Consider the following 21,378-nt stretch of genomic DNA (forward strand, 5'->3'; position numbering starts at 1 on the left):
AAGCAACACCGCCCTGGGCCGAGACTTGAGGCGTCTCCGGTTGCCATAGTGACTGCGGAGGCTCCCCGCCCCCAGCCGCGCTCAGCCCCCCCCCCCCGCCCCGCCCCGCCCCGGGTGTCCCGCGCGCGCGCGGAGACGCTGAGGTTAGAGCGCTGCGGTTAGCTACCGACCAAAGCAACGATGTGCCGTCGCCCCTTTGTTCCTTACATCAGGGGCTTTACTATCCCCGGGAGGGAAACTGATTCAGAAACGCTAAGAAAACTGTCTGAGGCCATTCAGCCAGGCAGGGGTACCGCGGGGATCCGGATTCTGAGGAGCTTGGCAACAAAGCCCGAAGAATAGACCACCATCTGGAACAGGAACAGGCAAAGGCCGGAGCAGGGACTGCGCGGGAGAGTTGAGAGGAAGGCCGCCGGTCTTCACGCAGTGATGCTTACACTGTCCTGCTCCCTCCTGCACGCACACGGCGATGCGATAAGTGAATGCTGAGGGTTCCCAACTTTTTGCATTCTAAGTTTTAATTGTTGTTAAACAGCTCTTGTAGTTTCCAAGCACTTTTGTATTCACAATCCGTTTCAACCTATATAGTAACCAATCTTACAGATGAGAAAATCAAACTCAGAAAAGTCTGATTTGGTAGCAAGTGGGAAAAATCTAGGGTTTTATTTGGAGCCTGAGGTTGCTTTTGTTTTGTTTTGCGGCCACATAAAAAAAGGGAATTACATTGTGTTGGTTTTATGAAAGCTAAATGTGCATTATTTTACAGGCTTAAATAGTTCTACAAGGCTTGTAACCAAACACAGGGGGCCCCACCTGCCCCCATGTCACTCCAGAAGCAGCCACTTTCACCTCTTTTGGCTGAAAATTCACTAGTTACAACCATATAACCAAATGTTTATTTTGCTGCTTTTTGTTTTTCAATTATATGTTGATTTTCTACTATGGAAGATGAGAATTTAGCTCTTGTCCGAGCTCACCATCTTACTTGCCGCCCCCTCCAACTCCTAATACAGATAAGCTGAAACTTTGGCTGTAGCATTTTACATGACCATGCCTATGTAAACCCCAGTGACAGCTGTGCATGTGATATCCTATGGTCACTTTTCCTTCCTAGATCTTTGATTTGCTTGATTTCTAATGTCCTTATCACTAAACCCTTCATCCTTGTGTAAATCTTTTTAAGAACAGCTTATGGATTTTTAGAGAGAGAGGAAGAGAGAAGGAGGGAGAGAGAAACATCAATGTGAGAGTGTAACATGGATCAGCTGCCTGTGGTACACCGCCCACTGGGGAACCAACCCCCAACCCCCAACCCAGGCATGTGCCCTGACCAGGAATCCAACCCGAAACCCTTCAGTGCACAGGATGACTCCCAACCAACTGAGCCACTCGGCCAGGGCTGTAAATCTTTTAATATGTTTAAACATATGAGGAATTCTATCATTTTCATCTTTTCTAAAAAGTCCCTTTCGGAGTGTCTGGACTGGTTGGTTGCTCTCTAGACCTGTGGTTGCAGAGCTGTTGTCTAAGGATTTTTCTTCACCTTCACACCTCTCTCTTGCTTTAGATCTCTTATTTGTGAATCCTGTCTTTTTCTCTTTCTTGGTTTACTCACTTATTTGGTGGAGTATATCTCCCGTAGCCCTTTGAGAACTGGTCTATGGGAGATAAAATGTCCAAGTCCTTACTGATTTTCAGGAGTCTTTACTCTCTATTAAAGTAGAGATCTAGCTGGATAAAGAACTCTAGATTGGAAATTATTTTTCCTCAGAATTTTAAAGTCGTTGTACCATTGTCTTCTGGCATCCACTGTTGCCATAGAATTCTGTTGCCATTCTATTCCCATTCCCTGGTATAGGACTTGTTTTTTTCTTTCTAGAAACTTGGAAGATCTTCTCTTCATCTTCATTGTTTTGAAAATTCATGATGATATGGGTCAAATTTTCAGCCATTTTGCTGGGCACTCAGTAGATCTTTTCAACCTAGAAACTCATGTCCTTCATTTGAGAGACTTTTTCTTCAATCATTTTAATGCAGTGTCATTGTTTTCTTTGTTCTCTCTGGAACCTTGTTATTTGTATGTTAGATCTCCTGATTTGTCCCCTAATAGTATGACCTATTTTCTGTCTATTTTTGCACTATATTCTGTGAGATTTCCTCATTATATTATAAGCATTCTATTTTTCATTTCTGCTATCATGTTTTTAATCTCTCAGAGCTCTCTGAATATTCTTTTAAAATATAACACCTTGGCTTTATATTTTTGAGGCTATTAATAATATACTTCATCTCCAACCTTTTCTCCTTGTATAATTGCTGCTTCCTCCAAGTTACCTATTCCGGTTAGTTTCAGTTTCTGTCTTACTTGGTAGCTTTCTTCTATCTCCAGGTGATCCTTTACTGTCTTGTCCTGCCTAGTAGTGCAGACTGTGAATCTTATTGACTGCAAGTTTCATTGATGGGAGATCTGTCTGGGCTGCCTAGTTGGGGAACCACTGATGTCAGTATTTTAAGATCTATCTCTTGAACTGCTCTGTTCTCCATGGGGTGACTCCTTCAGTCTCCCTGCTGGAGGGTATTTTCAGTCTGGTGCCAGCACCCTGGTAGGTGAGTGGGAGAAGAGAACTGAAGACTCAACATGAAATTATCCTGTTTCAATATGGTGGTCCTGCCCCCAATTATGCTTTGTACCTTCCAGTCTAGAAAACCTGTTTGACTTCCCCCAGAGAATTACCTCTAGTCAGCATCTGGGGTGGGGTCATCCATCTAGTTGCTCAGAATGAGGGAACTGGAGGTCTAACTGCTTATTTTTGTGATAAAATATAGATAACATGAAATTTACTATTTTAACCAGAAATTCAATGGCATTAAGTACATCCACAATGTTGTACAGCCATCACCACTATCCATTTCCAGAGCTTTTTCATTATCCCAGACAAACTCTGTGCCCCATTAAATCCAAGTTCCCAATTTCTCCCTCTCCCAGCTCCTGGTAATCTCTAGTCTACTGTCTGTCTCTATAAGTTTAACTACTTTAGGTACCTCTTATAAGTGCAATCATACAGTATTTTTCCTCTTGTGTTTAGTATCTTTCACTTAGCATAATGTTTGTAAAGTTCATCCATGCTTAGCCTGTGTTGGAACTGAATTCTTTTAAAGAATGTATATACCACATTTACTCAACTATTCATCTGATGGACATTCGCATTGTTTCCACCTTTTGCCATTGCCAATAATGCTGCACTGAATATTAGTGTACAAATGATCTGTTTGAGTTCTTGCTTTCAGTTCTTTTGAGTATGTACCTAGAAATGGAACTGCTGGATGACATGGTAATTCCATGTTTAACTTTCTGAAGAACCATCGAACTTTTTCAAGTGGCTGTACAATTTCGCATTCCCACCAACAATGCACAAAGGTTCTAATTTCTCTATATCCTTGCCAACATTTCTGCTCTCTCTTTCTCTCCTCTGCCATTCTTTCAGAATAGCTAGCTATCCTAATCAGTGTGAAGTCGTATCTCTTTGTTGTTTTAATTTGCATTCCTTTAATGACTAGTGATGTTGAGCATCTTTTCATGTGCTTATAGGTTATTTGTACGTTTTGCTTGGAGAATTGTCTATTCAAGTATTTTGCCCATTTTGAATTGTGTTCTTTGTTGTTGAGTTGTAGGAGTTCTGTATATATTTTGGATATTAATCTCTTATGATATATATGGTTTGTAAATATTTTCTCCCATTCCGTGGGTTGTCTTTTTACTTTGTTAATAGTGTTCTTGATTTTAAAATGTTTTAATTTTGATGTAGTCCCATTTATCTATTTTTTTATTTGATACCTTTGTTTTTGGTGTCATATCCAAGAAATCATTGCTAAATTCAATATCATGAAGTTTTTTCCCCATGCTTTCTTCTAAGAGGTCTATAGTTTTGACTCTTACACAGGATGAGGCAAAAGTAGGCTTACAGTTATATGGAAAATAATACAATAATTAATAAATAATAATACTAGAATAAACTGTGTTTTGTGTACTGACCACTGTAAACCTACGTCTGCCCCTCTGTGTATTTTAGGTCTTTGACCATTTTGAGTTGATTTTGGTATTAACATTATAGTGTGATGTAGGAGCCCAACTTCATTCTTTTGCATGTGGATATCCAGCATCATTTGTTTAAAAGGCTATTTTTTCCCCTCCATTGAATTGTCTTGACACCCTTGTCAAAGTCAATGGTCCATAAATGTTAGGGTTTATTTTTGGACTCTCAATTCTATTCCATTGATCTGTATGTCTATCCTTAATGCAAATATCAGAATGTCACAATTAACATAGTTTTCTAGTACATTTTAAAATAAAAAAGTGTGAGGCCTCTGATTTTGGCGCTCAGTAACATTTAGTGCTTTTTAAATTGTTTTCATCATGTTTTGTAGTTCTCAAAAAAAAAGTTTCACATTTCTTTTGTTAAATTCATTCCAAAGCATTTAATTCTTTTTAATGGTATTGTACATAAAATTGTTTTCTTAATTTAATTTTCAACCCGGCCGGGCATGGCTCAGCGGTTGAGTGTCGACCTAGGATCCCGGCGATTGGGGTTCAATTTTCGGTCAGGGCACATGCCGGGTTGCGGGCTCGATCCCCAGTCGAGGGCAGGCAGGAGGCAGCCGACCAATGACTCTCTCATCATTGATGTTTCTATCTCTCTCTCTCCCTCTCCTTTCCTCCCTCTGAAATCAATAAAGATGTATTTAAAAAAAAATTAATTTTCAGGTTGCTCATTGATCATTTTTAGAAGTACAATTAATTTTTTACATTGATTTTGTGTCCTGAAACACTGCTGAAAGCATTCATTAGTTCTAGTAGTTTTTTCAAATGGATTCCTTATGATTTTCTCTAAATAAGATCATATCATCTGCAAATAGATGTACTTTCAGTTCTTTTCTAATCTGGATGCCTTTTAAGAACCTTCCATTTCTCCCCTCCCAGACATTGTTGGCATACATTTTACTTTTAGATATGTTATAAACTCTGTAAAAATCAGTATTTTTGTTTAAACAGTCAATTATCTTTCTAAATACTTATTTTATAAATCTGTATTATAACACTTACTTGTAAAGTTAATTGATTGAGACCATTTTTGGTATTTTGAGAATCACAAACATTTGAAACTATCTTTTTTATATGACTAATGGTTTTTTAAATCACCTTAACCATTTTTAAGTGTTAAGTATATTTACATTATTGTGCAACAGCTCTCTAGAACTTTTTCAGCTTGCAAAACAGAAACTTCATACCCACTGAAGACCAACTCCCTATTTCCTCTTATCCCCAGTCCCTGGCAACAGCTCATTCATTCTACTTTCTGTTTCTATGAGTTTGATACTTTGGATATCATATGAGTAAAGTCATAGAGTATTTATCTTATTGTGACTGGCTTACTTCCTTTAGCACAATGTCCTCAAGAATCATCCCTTTTCTAGCACGTGACAGGATTTTGTTGTTTTTTAAGGCTTAATATTCCATTTTATGTATATACTATGTTTTCTTTATTCATTCACTTGTTGATGGACATTTGGGTTGCTTCCTCCTCTTGGCCATTCTGAGTAATGCTGTAATGAATGTGTGTGAGCAAATCTCTCTCTATATTTTGGATATTAACCCCTTATCAGATATATGATTTGCAATTATTTTCTCCCATTCTGTATGTTCCCCTTCTACTTGAATCTCCTCCAGATTTCTATTATTTATCTTCTGTATATTGAATTTTCTTCCCTAGTAAAAACATATAAAACTCTTCCCATTGCCATGCTAAATATCCCAAGCCTATACTATTCTACTTCTTTTCCTTTATGGCCTATTTTCCTTTTCCTTATTTTTTTAAATGTATTTTTTATTGATTTCAGAGAGGAAAGGAGAGGGAGAGAGAGAGAAACATCAATGATGAGAGTCATTGATTGGCCGCCTCCTGCATACCCTCTGCTGGGGATCGGGCCCACAACCTGGGCACGTGCCCTGACTGGGAATCGAACCTCGATCTCCTGGATCATGGGTCGATGCTCAACCGCTGAGCCACGCTGACTGGGCCCTTTGTGGCCTATTTTCTTAGCAAGATCATTTACATTTTGGTCTCCGGCTGCTCACACCCAATTCACTTTTAAATTTCCCACCGTCTATTTCTACTCTCACCATGTTATTGAATTTAGTCTTTTGAAGGTCACCAAGTATCTATTAATTTCCAAATCAAGCTATGCTTTCTCATGTCTCTTGGTCTCTTTAATAACATTTGACAGTGATTTTCTTGAAAGCATCTCCTTGGTTTCCAAACCTGTGCATTTTCTTGACGTTCCATCTACCTCCATGGTTGGTAATGTCCCCCTTGCTGTCATTCTTTTCAGAATTCCAAACTCATCAGTGTAGACATTCCTTCAAATTCCCTCTTTGCTCTTTTTTCTTCTTTTGCTAATTCATTCAATTCCAACACTTTTATTATCACTTTAAGTTGCTATGCTGTTTAAATATCTCCAGATTCAATCTTTATCCTGACTCTAATCCTACATTTTTACCTGCTGTGAGAAGTCTAGAGATCATCTAGTTCCATAAATTTCCAACTGCTCCACAGCACCCAAGGCATTTTCTGGAGACAAAGCAGGTTCGTCTTTAGCTCAAGCAGCTCCTCTTTTTTCTGCATGGTTTGTTCATTTAATATGTATTCATTGATGATTCCTTAATGTCTTATAGACATTTAAAAGATAATAGATGTTATGAATAAATTGATGCTAGTAAATTTGACAATTTAGATGAGGTGGACAACTCACTTTAAAAACACAACTATTAAAAAATGGACATAAGCCTCTTTGTTTGACATCTTGTCAAGGGAGCAGGGTGGTCCTGTGCTCCGAGTCTTGCCATGCAACTCAAGGATGACAAAAGGAAGAAAGATGCTGGAAAGTCAACCAAGAAAGACGAAGACCCAGTGAACAAATCTAGGGGCAAGGCCAAAAAGAAGAAGTGGTCCAAAGGTAAAGTTCAGGACAAGCTCAATAACCTAGTCTTGTTTGACAAAGCAACATATGACAAACTCTGTAAGGAAGTTCCCAACTACAAGCTTATAACCCCAGCTGTTGCCTCTGAGAGACTGAAGATCTGCAACTCCTTGGCCAGGGCAGCCCTTCAGGAGCTCCTGAGCAAAGAACTTATTAAACTAGTTTCAAAGCACAGAGCTCAAGTAATTTACACCAGCAACACCAAAGGTGGGGATGCTCTAGCGTTGGAGAGGATGCATAAACAAAAGGTCCCACCAGCTATACATTTTGAAAAACTTTATTAAATTAAAAAAATGGACACAAGAAGAAATGTAATTTTATATAAGTAGTTATAGAAATGTAATTATTAAAGATAAAGAAGTATAGAAATATAACTATTAAACAAAATTAAAATCTATCCCACAAAGGAAACCTAAAGCCTCACTACTGAATTCTTCCAAACATTTAAAAATAATATAACACCAATGTTATCCAAACTATTCCAGGAGTTAGAAAAAATGTTAACATTTCTCAAGCCACCTTTATGTTAAAATCTGAAAGAACACTACAAAAAAAGGGAAAAGTATAGGTTCCTCATGAAGACTGCTTCAGATATTAAAATATTAGCAAATATAACCTAGCATGTTAAAAAAAGGATAATACATTATAATAAAGTTGTGATTGTTCTAGAAATGCAGTTTGTTTAACATTTGAAAATCAAGCAGTGTAATTTACTGCATTAAATTTTTTTTAAAAGGAAGAAATTAAACTTTTTATTATCAGTCAACATGGTTGTGCACATAGGAAATTCAAATGAATGTATAGACAAACTAATAGAGTACATTTATTAAGGTCACTGGACACACAGTCAACAAAGAAATAATAAAATTTACAAATCAATAGAAAATATAATAGCATCAAAACCCACCAAATACATAAGAATAAATCTAAGAAAAAAAAGAACTGCACCTGAATAAGCTAAAACATTATCAAGAAAAATTAATGAATACCTAAACAAACGGAGGAATATATTTTTTTCAAGAATTGTAACACATTATTATAACGATGTTAACTGACCTCAAATTGATCTGTAACTCCAATCTAAATCTTAGCAGGGTTGTTTTAAAGACAGAAATTGCCAAGGGATTTCTAAAACTGAAAAGTAAACGCAAAGGGCGAAGAATGGCAAAAACAATCTTGAAGAATAAAAACAAAGTGGAAATATTTACACCACCAGATACCAAGACTGTCAAGCTACAGTTTAAAAACTGTGACATTGAAGAAAGATAGGTCAATGGAACAAAATAGAGAATCTAGAAACAGACCAAACCGTATATGATCGCCAGGTATCTGACAAAGGTGTCACTGCAATGTAGTGTGTGTGTGTGTGTGTGGGGGGGGGGGTGGGGGTGGTGGTGGTGGTGGTTTTGGATATGTTGGATATTAATATGGGAAAAAGTAAACCTTGACTCCTACCACACATCAAACACAAATATCAACTCAAAATGAATTATCGCAGGAAAGGTAAAATGCTAAAGTTATAAGATGATAATGAAAAAATATGTTCATGACCTAAGGCAAGCATTTCTTAAATAGGAAACAAAAAGCACTAATCATAATGAAAATAGATAAATTAGAAGTCATTAAAATTAGGATGTTCTTTTCATTAAGAGAGTGAAAAGGCAAGCGACAGGCTGGGAGAACATTTTTGCAATCCATATATCTAACAGATGGCTAGTATCTAGACTATATAAAAAACTCCTACAAATCAATAAGGGCACACAACCCAGTAAGAACGTAAAGACGAGCAAGTACTTCACGAAAGAGGAGATCCAGATGGCCAATCAGCATCTAAAAAATTTGCTCTACATCATCAGTCATCAGGAAATTGAAAATTAAATGTCCAATGAAATATTACTACATGCTTATTAGAATGGCCATTACACACACACACGAGGTGGCAGTGAGAAGGGTTTGCAGGATATGGAGTAATTGGAACTCTCATTCATTGTTGCTAAGAGTATGAATTGGTACAACCACTTTGGAGAACTGTTTCGACAATTTTTACTAAAACAGAATATAAGTATTTCTTATGGACTAACAGCCCTAACACTAGGTACATACACTAGGTTACACAAACGGGCACACCAAAACCATATTCTAGAATGTTTATGCCCGCACTATTCATAAAAGACCCAAACTAAAAACAATGCAAAGGCCCTTCAAAAATCAACAAAATATACTTATAAAGTATTGTATGTTCATATCACAGTATACTCTACAGCAATAAAAAAAACCACCTCTGCTACATGCAAAAATATGGATGAATCTCACATATGTAATGTTGAGTGAAAGAAACAAACACATAAGTAAACATAATAAATTATTCCATTTATTAGGCAAAATGAAATGATGGTGATAGAAATTAGAATAGTTGTTACCTTTGAAGGAGCACTGAGAGGAAGCACAAAGCAGACTTTGGGGTGCTGGTTGTGTTCTGTATCTAGATCTGGGTTTAGTTATACGGGTGTGTTCACTTTGTAGAATTTATTAGGATTTCTTGACTTTACTGTTTTCTATACCTCTACAAAATGATACAAAAATTGAGCATATTTTAGTTTAAAAAAATTAGTCTGAAATTTTTACTTGTAAAAAAGTGTTGTTGACTTTGATCAAATAAAAAGGAATTCTGTAATTATTGTTTTTCTCTTTTTGTATCCAGTATCAAAAAGCTTGGAGATAATTTAATTGTCAGTTGCAGTAACTATGTTAATTTAGGTGGTTTATTTCCTTCTTTCTCCTAAATGGCTTTTGATTTTCTATTTCCAATTATTGTATGTGTTTTCAATTATACACCACCTAAAATCTTTTTGGGGAAAAATTACTGATAAAAGAATAAAATTTACTGTTTTATACGGAAAATATAGTTACCATTTTCTTTCCTTTTTTATTCAAAAAAACTAAAATTGAATAAAAACATCAGAATGGCTTATCCTATTTTCATTTTAATTAAATGTAAAACACCAATATGCCCAATAGATGGAGGCAAAACCCAAGACTAAATTTTTCTAGTGAAAAGTTATAAATTGAATTGTTACTATATTACTTTGTATTAGTTAGCAGCACATTAGTAAAAACTAGTGGATTCATTTTTACATTTTGTGTTTAATTCTATAGATTCTGAACACATCTCCAGAAGTGATTTCAGTTTTTTCTTCTGCTTAGTAACAAGGCAAATGAATAACAATAGATGTTTAAAGCTATTGTTTTTCCTCCAGAAAAGTAGATGCTATAATCACATAGGTATCACAGATTCTAACATTCCTGTTCTAAATTATTTTAAAAGCCAACAAAATCCTTCTTATAATAATTAAGCCATCTTTTCAAACTTGTTGAGTGTTGTCAAATGGACTATTTTGGGGCAATTATTTTGTTTCCTACTCTACCATTTAATGGAGAAACTTCTCCTTCCAATTACAAAGGGCTTTTTGCTTGGGACTTTAAAATTCCAGTGAATTGGTGAAATCTATATATTTTTTGGATAATTCATAGGACTCTGTAGCCTCGAGAAAGATATACCTGTAAAATTTGGTGAAGAGATCCTCCTATGTCCCTACTTGCTGTGGAAAATAACAAAAGAATGAAATTAGTCATTGCTGGGTACCTACTTTTTTTTTTTTTTAAATATATTTTTATTGATTTCAGAGAGAGGAAAGGAGAGGGAGAGAGATAGAAACATCAATGATGAGAGAGTTGTCACTGATGGGCTGCCTCCTGCATGCCCTGGACTGGGGATCGAGCCTGCAACCCGAGCATGTGCCCTGACCAGGAATCCAACCGCCATCTCCTGGATCCTAGGTTGATGCTCAAGTGCTGAGCCACGTCTGGCCAGGCTGTGTACCTACTTTTAAAAATCAATTTTACTGAAGAATAAGGTACAAAAACTTAATTCCATTTAGTGTAAAAATTTAATTCCATTTAATTTAATGACTTGGGCAGTTGTGTACATCTGCACAACTACCACTACAATGAAGATATAGAACATCTCCACCACTTCCAAAAAATTCTTCCTGCCCTTTTCCAGTCCCACTTCTGTCCCTGTCACCAGGCAACCACTGCTCTGCTGTCTATAAATGAATTAATTCCCCCCAAGTAGATATTCAGTTGTTCTAGCACTATTTATTTTTTATTGAAATCCTTAGAAGCTTTGACAAACATTAATTGATCATTTATATCTGGATCTATCTCTAGACTGTGTTCTATTGATCTATATATGTCTATTTACCATTACCACACTGTCTTAGAACTGTTTCACATTTAGTTTTGAAATCAGGTTGTATAAATCCCCCAACTTTTTCTTTTTAATATGTTTTTATTGATTTCAGAGAGAGGAATGGAGAGGGAGAGAGAGATAGAAGCATCAATGATGAGAGAGAAACATCAATAAGCTGCCTCCTGCATGCTCCCTACTGGGATTGAGCCTGCAACCAGGGCATGAGCCCTGAGTAGGACTTGAACAGTAACTTCCAGGCTCATGGGTCGATGCTCAACCACTGAGCCACACCAGCTGGGCTATTTTTCTTTCTAAAAATTGTTTTGGAGCTTCTAATTTAATGAAACTTTTGTTTATTTATGTTTTATGCCATAAAGTGCAATTTCATCCCAATAATGGTAATTTTAATGTCTTAAACACTACTATAAACTACATAAAAATGATACTAAAGAAAACGGAATTTTTGTTATGATTATTTGATAGACTAACTGGTGATACATGGATATTAACATTTAAGGCCACCACAGATGAAAAGCTATGATATTTAAATGTGAGCTTTCTGGAAACTTAGTTAATGACAATGGGCGATTTACTTAACCTCCATAAGCCCAATTTCCTCATTTCTACCATGTCATAGGTACCTTATCCACATTATAGCTCATTTATTCCTTATAAAACTGTAATATGATAGATATTATCTCCATTTTACATATGAGAAAACAGTTTATTTGCTCAACGTCACACACAAGTGGCAATCAGTATTTGAAGACAGATTTGTCTGGCTCAGAGTTTAATGTTCCTCCTCGCTATACTGCTCTGCCTCCAAGGAATGTTTCAGGTGTCTGGACCTGCCCAGTTCAATAGAGGAGCCACTAGTCGAATGGGGCTACTCTGAACTGAGATGTGCCATAAAACACACGCTGTATCTTGAAGACTTACACTACCAAAAAAGGAAATATATCTCAATAATTTTAAAATATGTATCTCATGTTGAAATACTTTGGATTTATTAGATCAAATAATACATATTATTAAAATTAATTTCACCTGTTTTTTTGTTTAATGTAGCTACTAGAAAAAACTAAAAATTACATATGTGGCTCGCATTATGTTTCTTTGTGATAGCTCTGATTTAGATGATTTCTACTTAGGTTCCCAGAAGTAAAATTTTATGGTCTCAAAGGAAAATTTTCAGGAATTTAAATAATCAATATTTACTCAGTCCTTCTTAACTTACTGTCTTCTAAACTTAATAAACAAAGATCTTAAATTCCCTTGAGAGAAAGCACTTGCTATTGCACAGGTTGAATGGTCATCTGATCATCCTACAGAGAGGCTAGAGCACACAGCATAATCAGTGACTGTGATCATATCTTGTACCTCCCAATTCCATCAATTCCTAGAGCCATTTTGGGCAGGGTGAAGGTGGTGTATGTGTTGGTCAGGAATCAAGAATTGATACAGAGGTTTCACTTTGATATGGAACAGAAGTCTCAGAGCAAGTGCTACTTCTCTGGGCCTCTTCTGATCATGACATTCTAGCATAGTGGTGGATATGGTAATAGATGCCAGTGAATAGAAATAAATGGATGCTTTCACATCCATAAAATAAAGACTCTAAATCCTGTCACTGTGGTAGGTTGTGAGCCAGAAAGCTCTCCAGAGAACTGTATTTAAGATTAACCCCCCGCCCCCCACAAAGCCAATTAATTTCACTGTGGGCCTATGAATTATTATGTGTCCCTTAAAGAATGACAAAAAGTCACCTATTTAGGCATATATGTTAATCACAATTAAGGCCTTAGTTATGAAAATCATAGATTTTTTTTTTTTTTTTAAAGTCTTTGGATAAACTGTACAAGATAAGAGAAAATTTTGTTTGCAAATTGAGCTATTTAGCCTTCTTAAAATAAACTAGAAAGTACAGGTAAGTAATATAGTCAAAAGTATGATTAGTGAATGCCTTCTGTAGACAGAGTACAGTAACTACTAAGAAAAGTATAAAGGAAGCAAGCTATATAAACTCTGCCCTCAGGGATGGAAGGGATTTCCAAGCACTAGTTGAGTGTTGAGGCCTGAAAACCAGGGAGTAGTTACATCTCAACTCAACTCCTGATCAGAAAAAAGGCGGTTCTTTGGCCCTATATCTAAGTGGAAAGCTTGTATCATGGATGCAACTCATTCCCAATTAAGAAAAGAGCCATGTGCCCTTTGCCTTCCAGATAACTAGGCAGCCTCATTTAGCAGTTTACTGGGATAGAAGGGGTCCTGTTGTACTGTCAGTCTGTTAGCTGTACCTGTCATATGGTATCACTAAATTGGGCCAGATTAAACAGAAAGCAACCCTCACTTTCTGCCAAAACCCTTGTATCATAGATATTGGTACTCTGAAACCCAGGCATCTCCTTGCCAGATATCACAAAATAAGTGAAGTTCGCCCAACTCTTGAGATCCTATACTTTTCAGAGATCATCCAATTTTGTTCTAATCTAAAAACTGCCACACATATTTGATTAAATAACATTATTACTTAGTCTAGGGTGATCAGGTCACAAAGGGCTGGCTCAAAATAGACAGACCCTGGCAGATGTTTAACTGAAATAGAGGGCCACTAGTTTAGTGCCCTCTGTCTAGTGTTAGTTCTGGTGTGGAGAAGAGAAAAGCCTTCGGGAATAGGCCCAGAAGGGCTAGGTAGTCAATGGGAAACCACTGCTAGAGAGACTGAGAGAGTAGATACTAAATAAATGTGTGCTGGATGAATAAATACGCTGTGGATTCAAGGAAGCTATATACAGTTAAAAAAAAGAACTCATGCCTTTTTTGTTTGAAACTTTTATTTTTTTGAATATATTTATGCTTTTGTCACTATCCACATTGTGGCTTTTTTAAAAAGCCTGAGCCACTGTGTGGTTCTAGCCCCAATATAATAATCATCCCCTCACTCTTAGAATTCCTTTTCATTTGTCACTTGGCCTTTGAATGGTTTGTATAAAATGAGGACCCTGGAAAATCAGTACTTCCTGTGAACTTGACAGGCTACATGAGCTGTGCCCATATCAGCAGGATTAGGCAGGTAAAACCAGTGGGGTAGCAGATATATTATCTCGCAGACCAAGCTGCAGTTGTGGGCATGTCTAAAAGTCATGCTGACTCACGGTAGAATAAGGAGTATGTAGGTGGATCAGGGTGAGGTAGGACTGTGTGACTTGTGGTACAGGAGGCAGTATATAACTTCCAGGGGTTAAACACCCAGCTAACTACTTTCCTGAAAACGGTCAAGGTTCTAAAGACAAAGATCTAGGTTCTTGATTTTATTAACTTATAAAGATTCAAGTCACTATAATATGCTAGTTCTTATGCTTTAAAGTGAAAGCAAATGGCTATAGTAACAAAGACGTGACAGCTGAACTGCACCAGTACATTTAAGACTTTTAAATTGAATTCTGAGTTACCTTACCTTATAAAAATACATGTCAATATACTAAGTACTCAACAAAAATTCAGGATAGGGATATTTAAAAATACAGTTTTCTTGGATCAGCACCAAAAATATCACTAGTTTTCTGTACAACCTGTGACAAAATTTTAAGTATAAGTAAAATTTTTTCGATAAAAATCACACATTCTACAGAAATCATTATAGATATAACCAAACAACTTTCAAATACATTTTGACATCAAGGTCAGGCAATTCACTTGGAAGGATATAATGAGTACCACTGAATTTTTGTAGTAAGACTTTTGATGTCAACTTTGTATTATGGGGATTTCTGACATCTCACAGAAAGGAGGCACTGGTACTAAATGATTAGAACCATTAAGACTGAGGTGAAGAATTTGTGCAGCCTTCCACAATTTCAAAGAGGTAGTGATAGATACTTGTCCTCCTGGCAATATCAAATGCAGTTTCTTCCAAGTTGTTTTTCAGACCTGGTTTGATGTAGCGGTTCATCAGGAGGAGTTCTAGGGTATCTTTGCTGTCTCTGTTTCCAGCTGCAAGGTGTAAGGGGGTCAAGAGGCCTTTTGTTTGGGCATTGATATCTGCATCATGCTGAAGTAAGAAAGAAGCTACTCTAGTATTGTTCCACTTACAAGCACTGTGCAGGGGTGTCCAGCCGTCCACAGTCACTGCATGAACATCTGCTCCTTGCGCAATGAGCTCGCGGACAACCTCCAAGTGTCCACTGTAGGCTGCTCGATGAAGAGGGGTGTACTCATCCTCGTCTCTAGTGTTCACATCAGTGGCCTTTTCAGAAAGGAGTCTCCGCACTGTAGTCAGCTGAAAAGAAAAAAGAGAACTTCGAAAAACCTAACTCAAAACTAAACAGTAAATTGAGGAAATTAAACTTGAGTGATGTTAGATTTAATTAAGTTAAATAAAAACTTGTTAGCAGATGACTTTAAATTAAAATAAGATTTCATTTTTGGAGGAGAGAGGGCAATTGATTTAAGAATGAACAAGTTTGTGTTAACCATAAACTGCTGATTCTAAGAATGTGATTCTCTGAATATCAAACTATATATTTACTCCTGGTCTAATTAAGGCTCCTTGCACCAAAGCTTTAGTCCTAGATAAATAATACAGGCTATAATTGTATTTAATGTTTTATATGTCATCTGTAAAGAAAACAAAATAACAGACTGATTTTTCTGTAGGAGTAGCACACCAACGTACATAATGTATAAAACTTTAAAAAAATAAACTTATCAGAATGTAATGGTAACAAAGACATCTAGAGATTAAAGAGCTCAATTCCTTCTAAAACAACTTTAGACATATTTTTAGGAAGTGACTTTCAGTTTGGTCAATGGCCTTGTGGTGGGCCATTGGGTTAGACAGTTAAAAAAAATGCAAGACATTTTAGTTATTAGTTTACTAAAAGACACCAGGGAACTTAGTAAAATGAGGCAGAAATGGCTACATGGGAATAGGCTTTTGACGTTAAGTAGAATCATCCTATTTGGATGATCCTGGGCAAATTAATACTCCTGAATCTCAATTTCTTAATCTAAAAAGGTAATAATATTACCTATCTTTAGAGACATACAAGGATTTAATCAAATAATATAATAATGCATATGGTATATATATGTGGTATCCAATAAATGTTAGTTCCCATCCTTCCTTTCCTAAATAATAGTTTCTAGGATGATCTTAATGACTTAATAGAAATAATTAAAAAACACAGATGATTGCTTGTGATCTTTATAGTGAGTTATCCTTAAAGCCCCCCAATACCTAATTTGACTCTGTAGCTTGCCATGTGCTTTCATGTACACTGCCTCATTTGATCCCCAAACCCTGTTATAAAAGAGTTAGGTATTAAAGTGGTCAGTTTTTTTTCTTCAAAATTTTTAAAGAGGAAAGGAGAGGGAGAGAGAGAGAGTACACTGATGTGAGTGCGGAACACAGACAGGCAGCCTCCTGCATGCCCCACACTGGGGATCAAGACTGAAACCTGGGCATGTGTCTTGAGCAGGAATCGAACTGGCAACCCAATGGTGCACGGGAGGACACCCAACCAACTGGGCCATACTGGCAGGGCACGGCCATTTTTACTGATAAGAAAATAGAGGTTCAAAATCAGTAGGATTTGCCCAGTTACAAACCAAACAGTTTCAAGGACAGCTCTTCTGGCTCCAAATTTAATACTTTTCCTATTATATTATGGTTTCTTCCTTAATTGTTTTTTGTTTTTTTACCCGATTTTTTTCAGCAGCCCAAAGAAGCAATTTGCTTGGATCTTTTTCCATTTTTTTTTCTTGCAATTGATACCACTCTTCAGTCTTTTCATCTTGTTCCTCATCTTCATCAGAATTCCCTACCCAGAGACTTTGGGTACCAGTGGGGATAAGGTGTCCATGTGTTTCCAACAACTCGAGTTGGTTAAAGTGTTCAGAAAAGTCCAAGGAATTCTCTGGGTCTGGTTGTCCATCATCGTTTACTTTCTCTTTTTCCATTTTTACTACTATTCTAGACACACAGCACTTCAAATACCAGAGTATAATCTTTTTAGAGACGAATTATGTCTGCTTTATTTTATTCATCAAGATCTGAAAACACAAACAAAATATTATTAGCAAAACATTAATCGAGGCTTTATCAAAACAGCATAGATAAGTCTTACAAACACATACAAATAAACCCTATCTAAACTCTTTGGTGTTTATTGATACGCTTTATATTCACTATATGTTAGAGCTGATAGATTTCAGTTATTTGTATCTTTAATAACCTAATACTTCTTTTTTGTTGTTTTCTTCTACTAAGTGGTTATAATTGTCCAGGCATATCTCCTTTTATTGCACTTTACTTTATTATGCTTCACAGATGTTTCTTTCTTTCTTTTTTTTAAAAACAAATTGAAGGCCAGACACTCCACCAGCAAAAATATTACCATTTACTTCATTGTGGTGGTCTGAAACCCAAACTACAATATCTCCGAGGTACGCCTGTATTTATTTTGAACCTACTGGTTTAGAAACTATTGTATGATGCTAAGAATTATAAATGAATGAAGCTTTTAAATTATAACTAATAAAGACAGGCACATTTTTTTAAGTCCTCACCTGAGGATATGCATATTGATTTTAGAGGGGGGGAGGAGAGAGAGACGTTACTGTGAGAGAGAACATCGATTGGCTGTCTTCCCTATGAGCCCCAACGGAGTATCTGAGACACACTGGCTGGGGCAAAACAGACACATTTTTATAAACTAGACACATAGATACTATAGAACAGAAACAAACACTTCTAAACAAAAAACTACTTAAAAGAATCAGGGATTCTTAGAGATAGACTAGCCCCCAAAGGAGAGGTGTCCCAATCTCTCATCAGTGCAGATATGTTTATCATGACATCTGTAATAGTTTTCCTATTTCTACTTTAATAATTTCTGGCTTGGGAAAATTCACTGCTTAAGAAATAGTCCTATTCATGATAGATAACTATAGTTCTTAATTAGCTTCTTGTTTTGAAACTGAATTTTGGCTGTCATTCACTCCTTCATTTAACAAATATGAATAGAATGCCTGGTATGCGCCTGTCTCTGGGTACAGGGATTCAATAATGAACAAGATTCACATCTTAACCTCAAGGAGCTTACTATCAAGTTGGAGTGACTGGCAAAGCAGCAGGATAAGTGCTACGATAGGACCATATCCAGATACAGTGAGTATTCTGGAGTGCCATAATTAACCCAGTCCTAAGGGATTAGAGAAGAAAGTGATGCTTATTTTGCTAGGCTGCCATATTAATTTATGAACCAGTATCAGCTTAAAGAGTTACACAGCATATTAAACTTGAACCAATCAAAGAAAATGAGAATAGATTTTTAAAAATACCACTTCTACTTATCAGAGTGATCACTATGTAAGGTATATAAATGTCAAATCACTATGTTGTGCATCTGAAACTAATATAAATACTATTGTATGTCAGTAGTAATAGAAAAATACATTTTAAAAAATACCATTTTTCAGCCTCTCAACTATATTTGTTTGAATTCTTCTCTTTCAAGGCCCTTCTCAGATGTTTCTTTCATTAAGTCTTTCTTAATCTTCTAAATTAGATCTCTCTCAAATTCTTTTTGTTTTGTGCTATATATTCTTATTTCACTACTAATTTTGTTGTTTTGGCCTCTTAAAAAATAATAAATTTAAGTATAAGGACTATTTTTAACTTATATTTATGTTCCACTTACATATAGCAGTCATTAAGAAATATTGTAGAATTAAATATAGTTAAAGCCCTGTCACTTGATTTTGACTGGAATGAATTCTGAGAAGTTAGAGAGTTAGTCATGCCTCTAAGATACTTATTTCTTTCTACTTAATTTTACAAGTTTAATAATATGCTCTCCTAATGCAGTATTAGATTTTATTACTAGTGCCAAGAGCATTAAACTTGAGTTTAAATCTATCACTCACGACTAGTACCTTCTCTGGGTCCGTTACTTCATTGTAACGTAAGGATTTTACTAAAGAATTTCCAAGGCCTGCCAGCTAGTCAGCCTATTCAGACACTATCAGAATTGTTTTTTTAAAAAACTTTTCACTTTTTTCTTTATTCTCAAACTATTCCCTGAACTTTGCAACACAAAAATGACCATACACCAATTCATGAAACAATAAGTACCAGTAAATAACATAAAATTCATTTGTTAATAGTATCCACTTATAGCACAGATCTCATGGGCCACCTCTCGTTTTTACAAAGGCTCTCTTTTTATAAATTTTGAATTTCCTGCTCCAGAGACAATAAGTTACACATAACATTTTCTTGGGGTATTTAATTTTAAAAAGTTAAACCCAGGTACATCTCCCTGGTTCAGGATTTTAAAAAATCAGGATTCTTATTTAATGATACTCCACTGGGAAGAAATAGGGTGTTTCTTAACCTAAAGGGAACATTCACAAACAACTCAGTGACAGACGGGGCACAAACTCCAATTTACAGGTGAAGGAGCTGAGGTTCGAATAGATTAAAACAATTTGCCCTGGATTAAGGAATTTCGCCAGAACTGAAAGCCCAGATTTTCTAAATCAAAAGTTTCACATTCTTTTTTGACTGCACTAGATTCTACTGCTGTCAGCACAAAGCAATACAGATGTGCTAAATCGGAGGTCAGGGGCTACGAGGAAGCAGGGAAAGGCTTGTGAAACTGACCATCTGAATGCTCCATCTTTCCCGGCCCTCCCGCACCAGCGGTCACTTCTCAGGCCCCGGAGTCGCTCCTGCGGCCTGCGGAACCCTCAAGAGTTGAGTACCGGCTCCAGCCCCACCGAGAACCTGCGACGCGGCCGGGGTCGGCAGGTGACCCGCTCCTACGGGCCCAGGAGTTCTCCGGTGGCACAAAACGACCACAAAGGGTAGGCACGGAGCAAGGAAGAGGTACCCACCTCGGAGACGGGATTTCGCCGCCGCAAACCTCGCTTCCGGGGTTCGTCCCGTGGGCTGCTTGGGATTGGCTCCTATACGGGGGCGGGACCTCGCTGCTGCTTTCCCAGCTCCCTCCCGGCACTCGACAGCCAATGAGAGCCGAAGAGGACTTGACGCGCCTACGTCATCAATGAGGTGTAGAGCGCTCGCGCAAGAGTGGGCTGGCTTTCTCTCGCGCCTTATTCAGGTTCTCAGAGGCTAGCTGAGGCCGGATTGTTGCTTTTCTGCTCGAGAACCTCACGCCTTCTTCCCGGGTAAGAGACAGCCTCGGTCCCCAGGGTGTGGCTTTGGAAGTCTTAAGTGTGGGGTAATTTAGGAGTCGTACCCGCCTCCTCTATGTGCAGGGTCCCGGGCGGAAGCCCAGAGTGGACTGACCCTCTGAGTAGGGCCGAGTGGGCCGGGGAGGAGTCCTGGCTGGGGCGGGGGGTTGGGGGGTCCGCGTTGTGCTTCTCAGTGTCCGGTGGTGGGGGCGTGTTGAGGCCTGAATCCCCAGGCGCTGGGAATGTGGACGTGGGGGAGGTTGGCGGTGGCAGCTGCTCGTCTCCCAAAACGCTGGCCTTTTGTTCCGCCGGCGGCTGAAGGTGTTTCTCCGCAGACCACGTGTTTCTGTTTATTTCCACTGGTTTTCCAAACTAGCCCGTTCTTTTAAAAATTCGGTGTCTGAGCAGTAAGTACGGGGTCGCCTCCATGCTCCAGAGTAGCCTGTGCAAGCACCTTGAACATTTCTGCACGTTCAGAGTTGTTCGTGTGCTAAACCAGGACCACTTTTTGCTCATTATTTTAACGGTTTCCCCTAGGGCGTGGAAAAGGGACATAGGAGATAAGCTTAATCATGATGGTGAAACCAGAATGGCACTAGAGATGTGCTATTTTCTATTCCTAGCAGCTCTTTAAAAGTACAGTAGGTGCTTGGATGAAAATGAGACTTTCACTATTGCCAGTCTGCTTTTTAAAAATGCGTGTTTTATAATAATATGATTTTGTTTTTAGAATTTGGAATCGAGTGAGTTTTCTGACTTTTGAGCACAGGACCAGGGATTACTTGGAGAGAAAACTGGTCCTAGAGGAACTGGACTGACCAGAGAAATGAGTCCTGCAGATGCCCTGTAAGCACCTGTTTTCTGGAATCTTTTTTGTTGCTTTGGGTTTC

The 21,378-nt window shown here is 37.5% G+C and overlaps 2 protein-coding genes and 1 pseudogene across 11 annotated transcripts in view; 2 read left to right on the plus strand and 1 right to left on the minus strand.

Moving 5' to 3' along the window:
• The first annotated feature begins 6,899 nt into the window (after positions 1 to 6,899).
• LOC308565668 (small ribosomal subunit protein eS25 pseudogene) lies at positions 6,900 to 7,276 on the plus strand (annotated as a pseudogene). Its single transcript has one exon. The product of its transcript is annotated as a small ribosomal subunit protein eS25 pseudogene (transcript).
• A 27-nt stretch (positions 7,277 to 7,303) lies between these two features.
• On the minus strand, positions 7,304 to 20,252 carry ANKRD49 (ankyrin repeat domain 49). 5 transcript variants are annotated; one of them, XM_081153129.1, is made up of 5 exons: positions 20,189 to 20,252; positions 16,991 to 17,341; positions 15,380 to 15,566; positions 10,594 to 10,634; positions 7,304 to 9,598 (listed from the first exon to the last, which is right to left on the minus strand). In XM_081153129.1, the coding sequence occupies exons 2-5, from the start codon at positions 17,246 to 17,248 to the stop codon at positions 9,581 to 9,583; spliced, it is 504 nt and encodes a 167-aa protein (XP_081009255.1). In that variant the 5' UTR covers positions 17,249 to 17,341; positions 20,189 to 20,252; the 3' UTR covers positions 7,304 to 9,580. The 5 variants fall into 5 exon arrangements, 4 of the variants coding, with proteins under 4 accessions (XP_081009255.1, XP_081009254.1, XP_081009252.1 ...); XR_013999978.1 differs by having other exon boundaries at positions 10,594 to 15,566; XM_081153128.1 differs by having other exon boundaries at positions 7,304 to 15,280.
• Positions 20,253 to 20,357: 105 nt separating this feature from the next.
• The window catches only part of MRE11 (MRE11 homolog, double strand break repair nuclease), a 54,987-nt gene continuing 53,966 nt past the window's right edge, over positions 20,358 to 21,378 (plus strand). For 4 of the 5 annotated variants that reach the window (XM_081153799.1, XM_081153797.1, XM_081153796.1 and 1 more), the window contains exons 1-2: positions 20,358 to 20,482; positions 21,219 to 21,334. In XM_081153799.1, the coding sequence (XP_081009925.1) occupies positions 21,315 to 21,334 (20 nt within the window). In that variant the 5' untranslated portion in view covers positions 20,358 to 20,482; positions 21,219 to 21,314. The remainder of the gene's footprint in view (positions 20,483 to 21,218; positions 21,335 to 21,378) is intronic. The other variant, XM_081153800.1, reaches the window with a different exon arrangement.

This window comes from Miniopterus schreibersii, assembly GCF_964146895.1.
Source record: "Miniopterus schreibersii genome assembly, chromosome: 12".
NCBI classification, from domain to species: domain Eukaryota; kingdom Metazoa; phylum Chordata; class Mammalia; order Chiroptera; family Miniopteridae; genus Miniopterus; species Miniopterus schreibersii.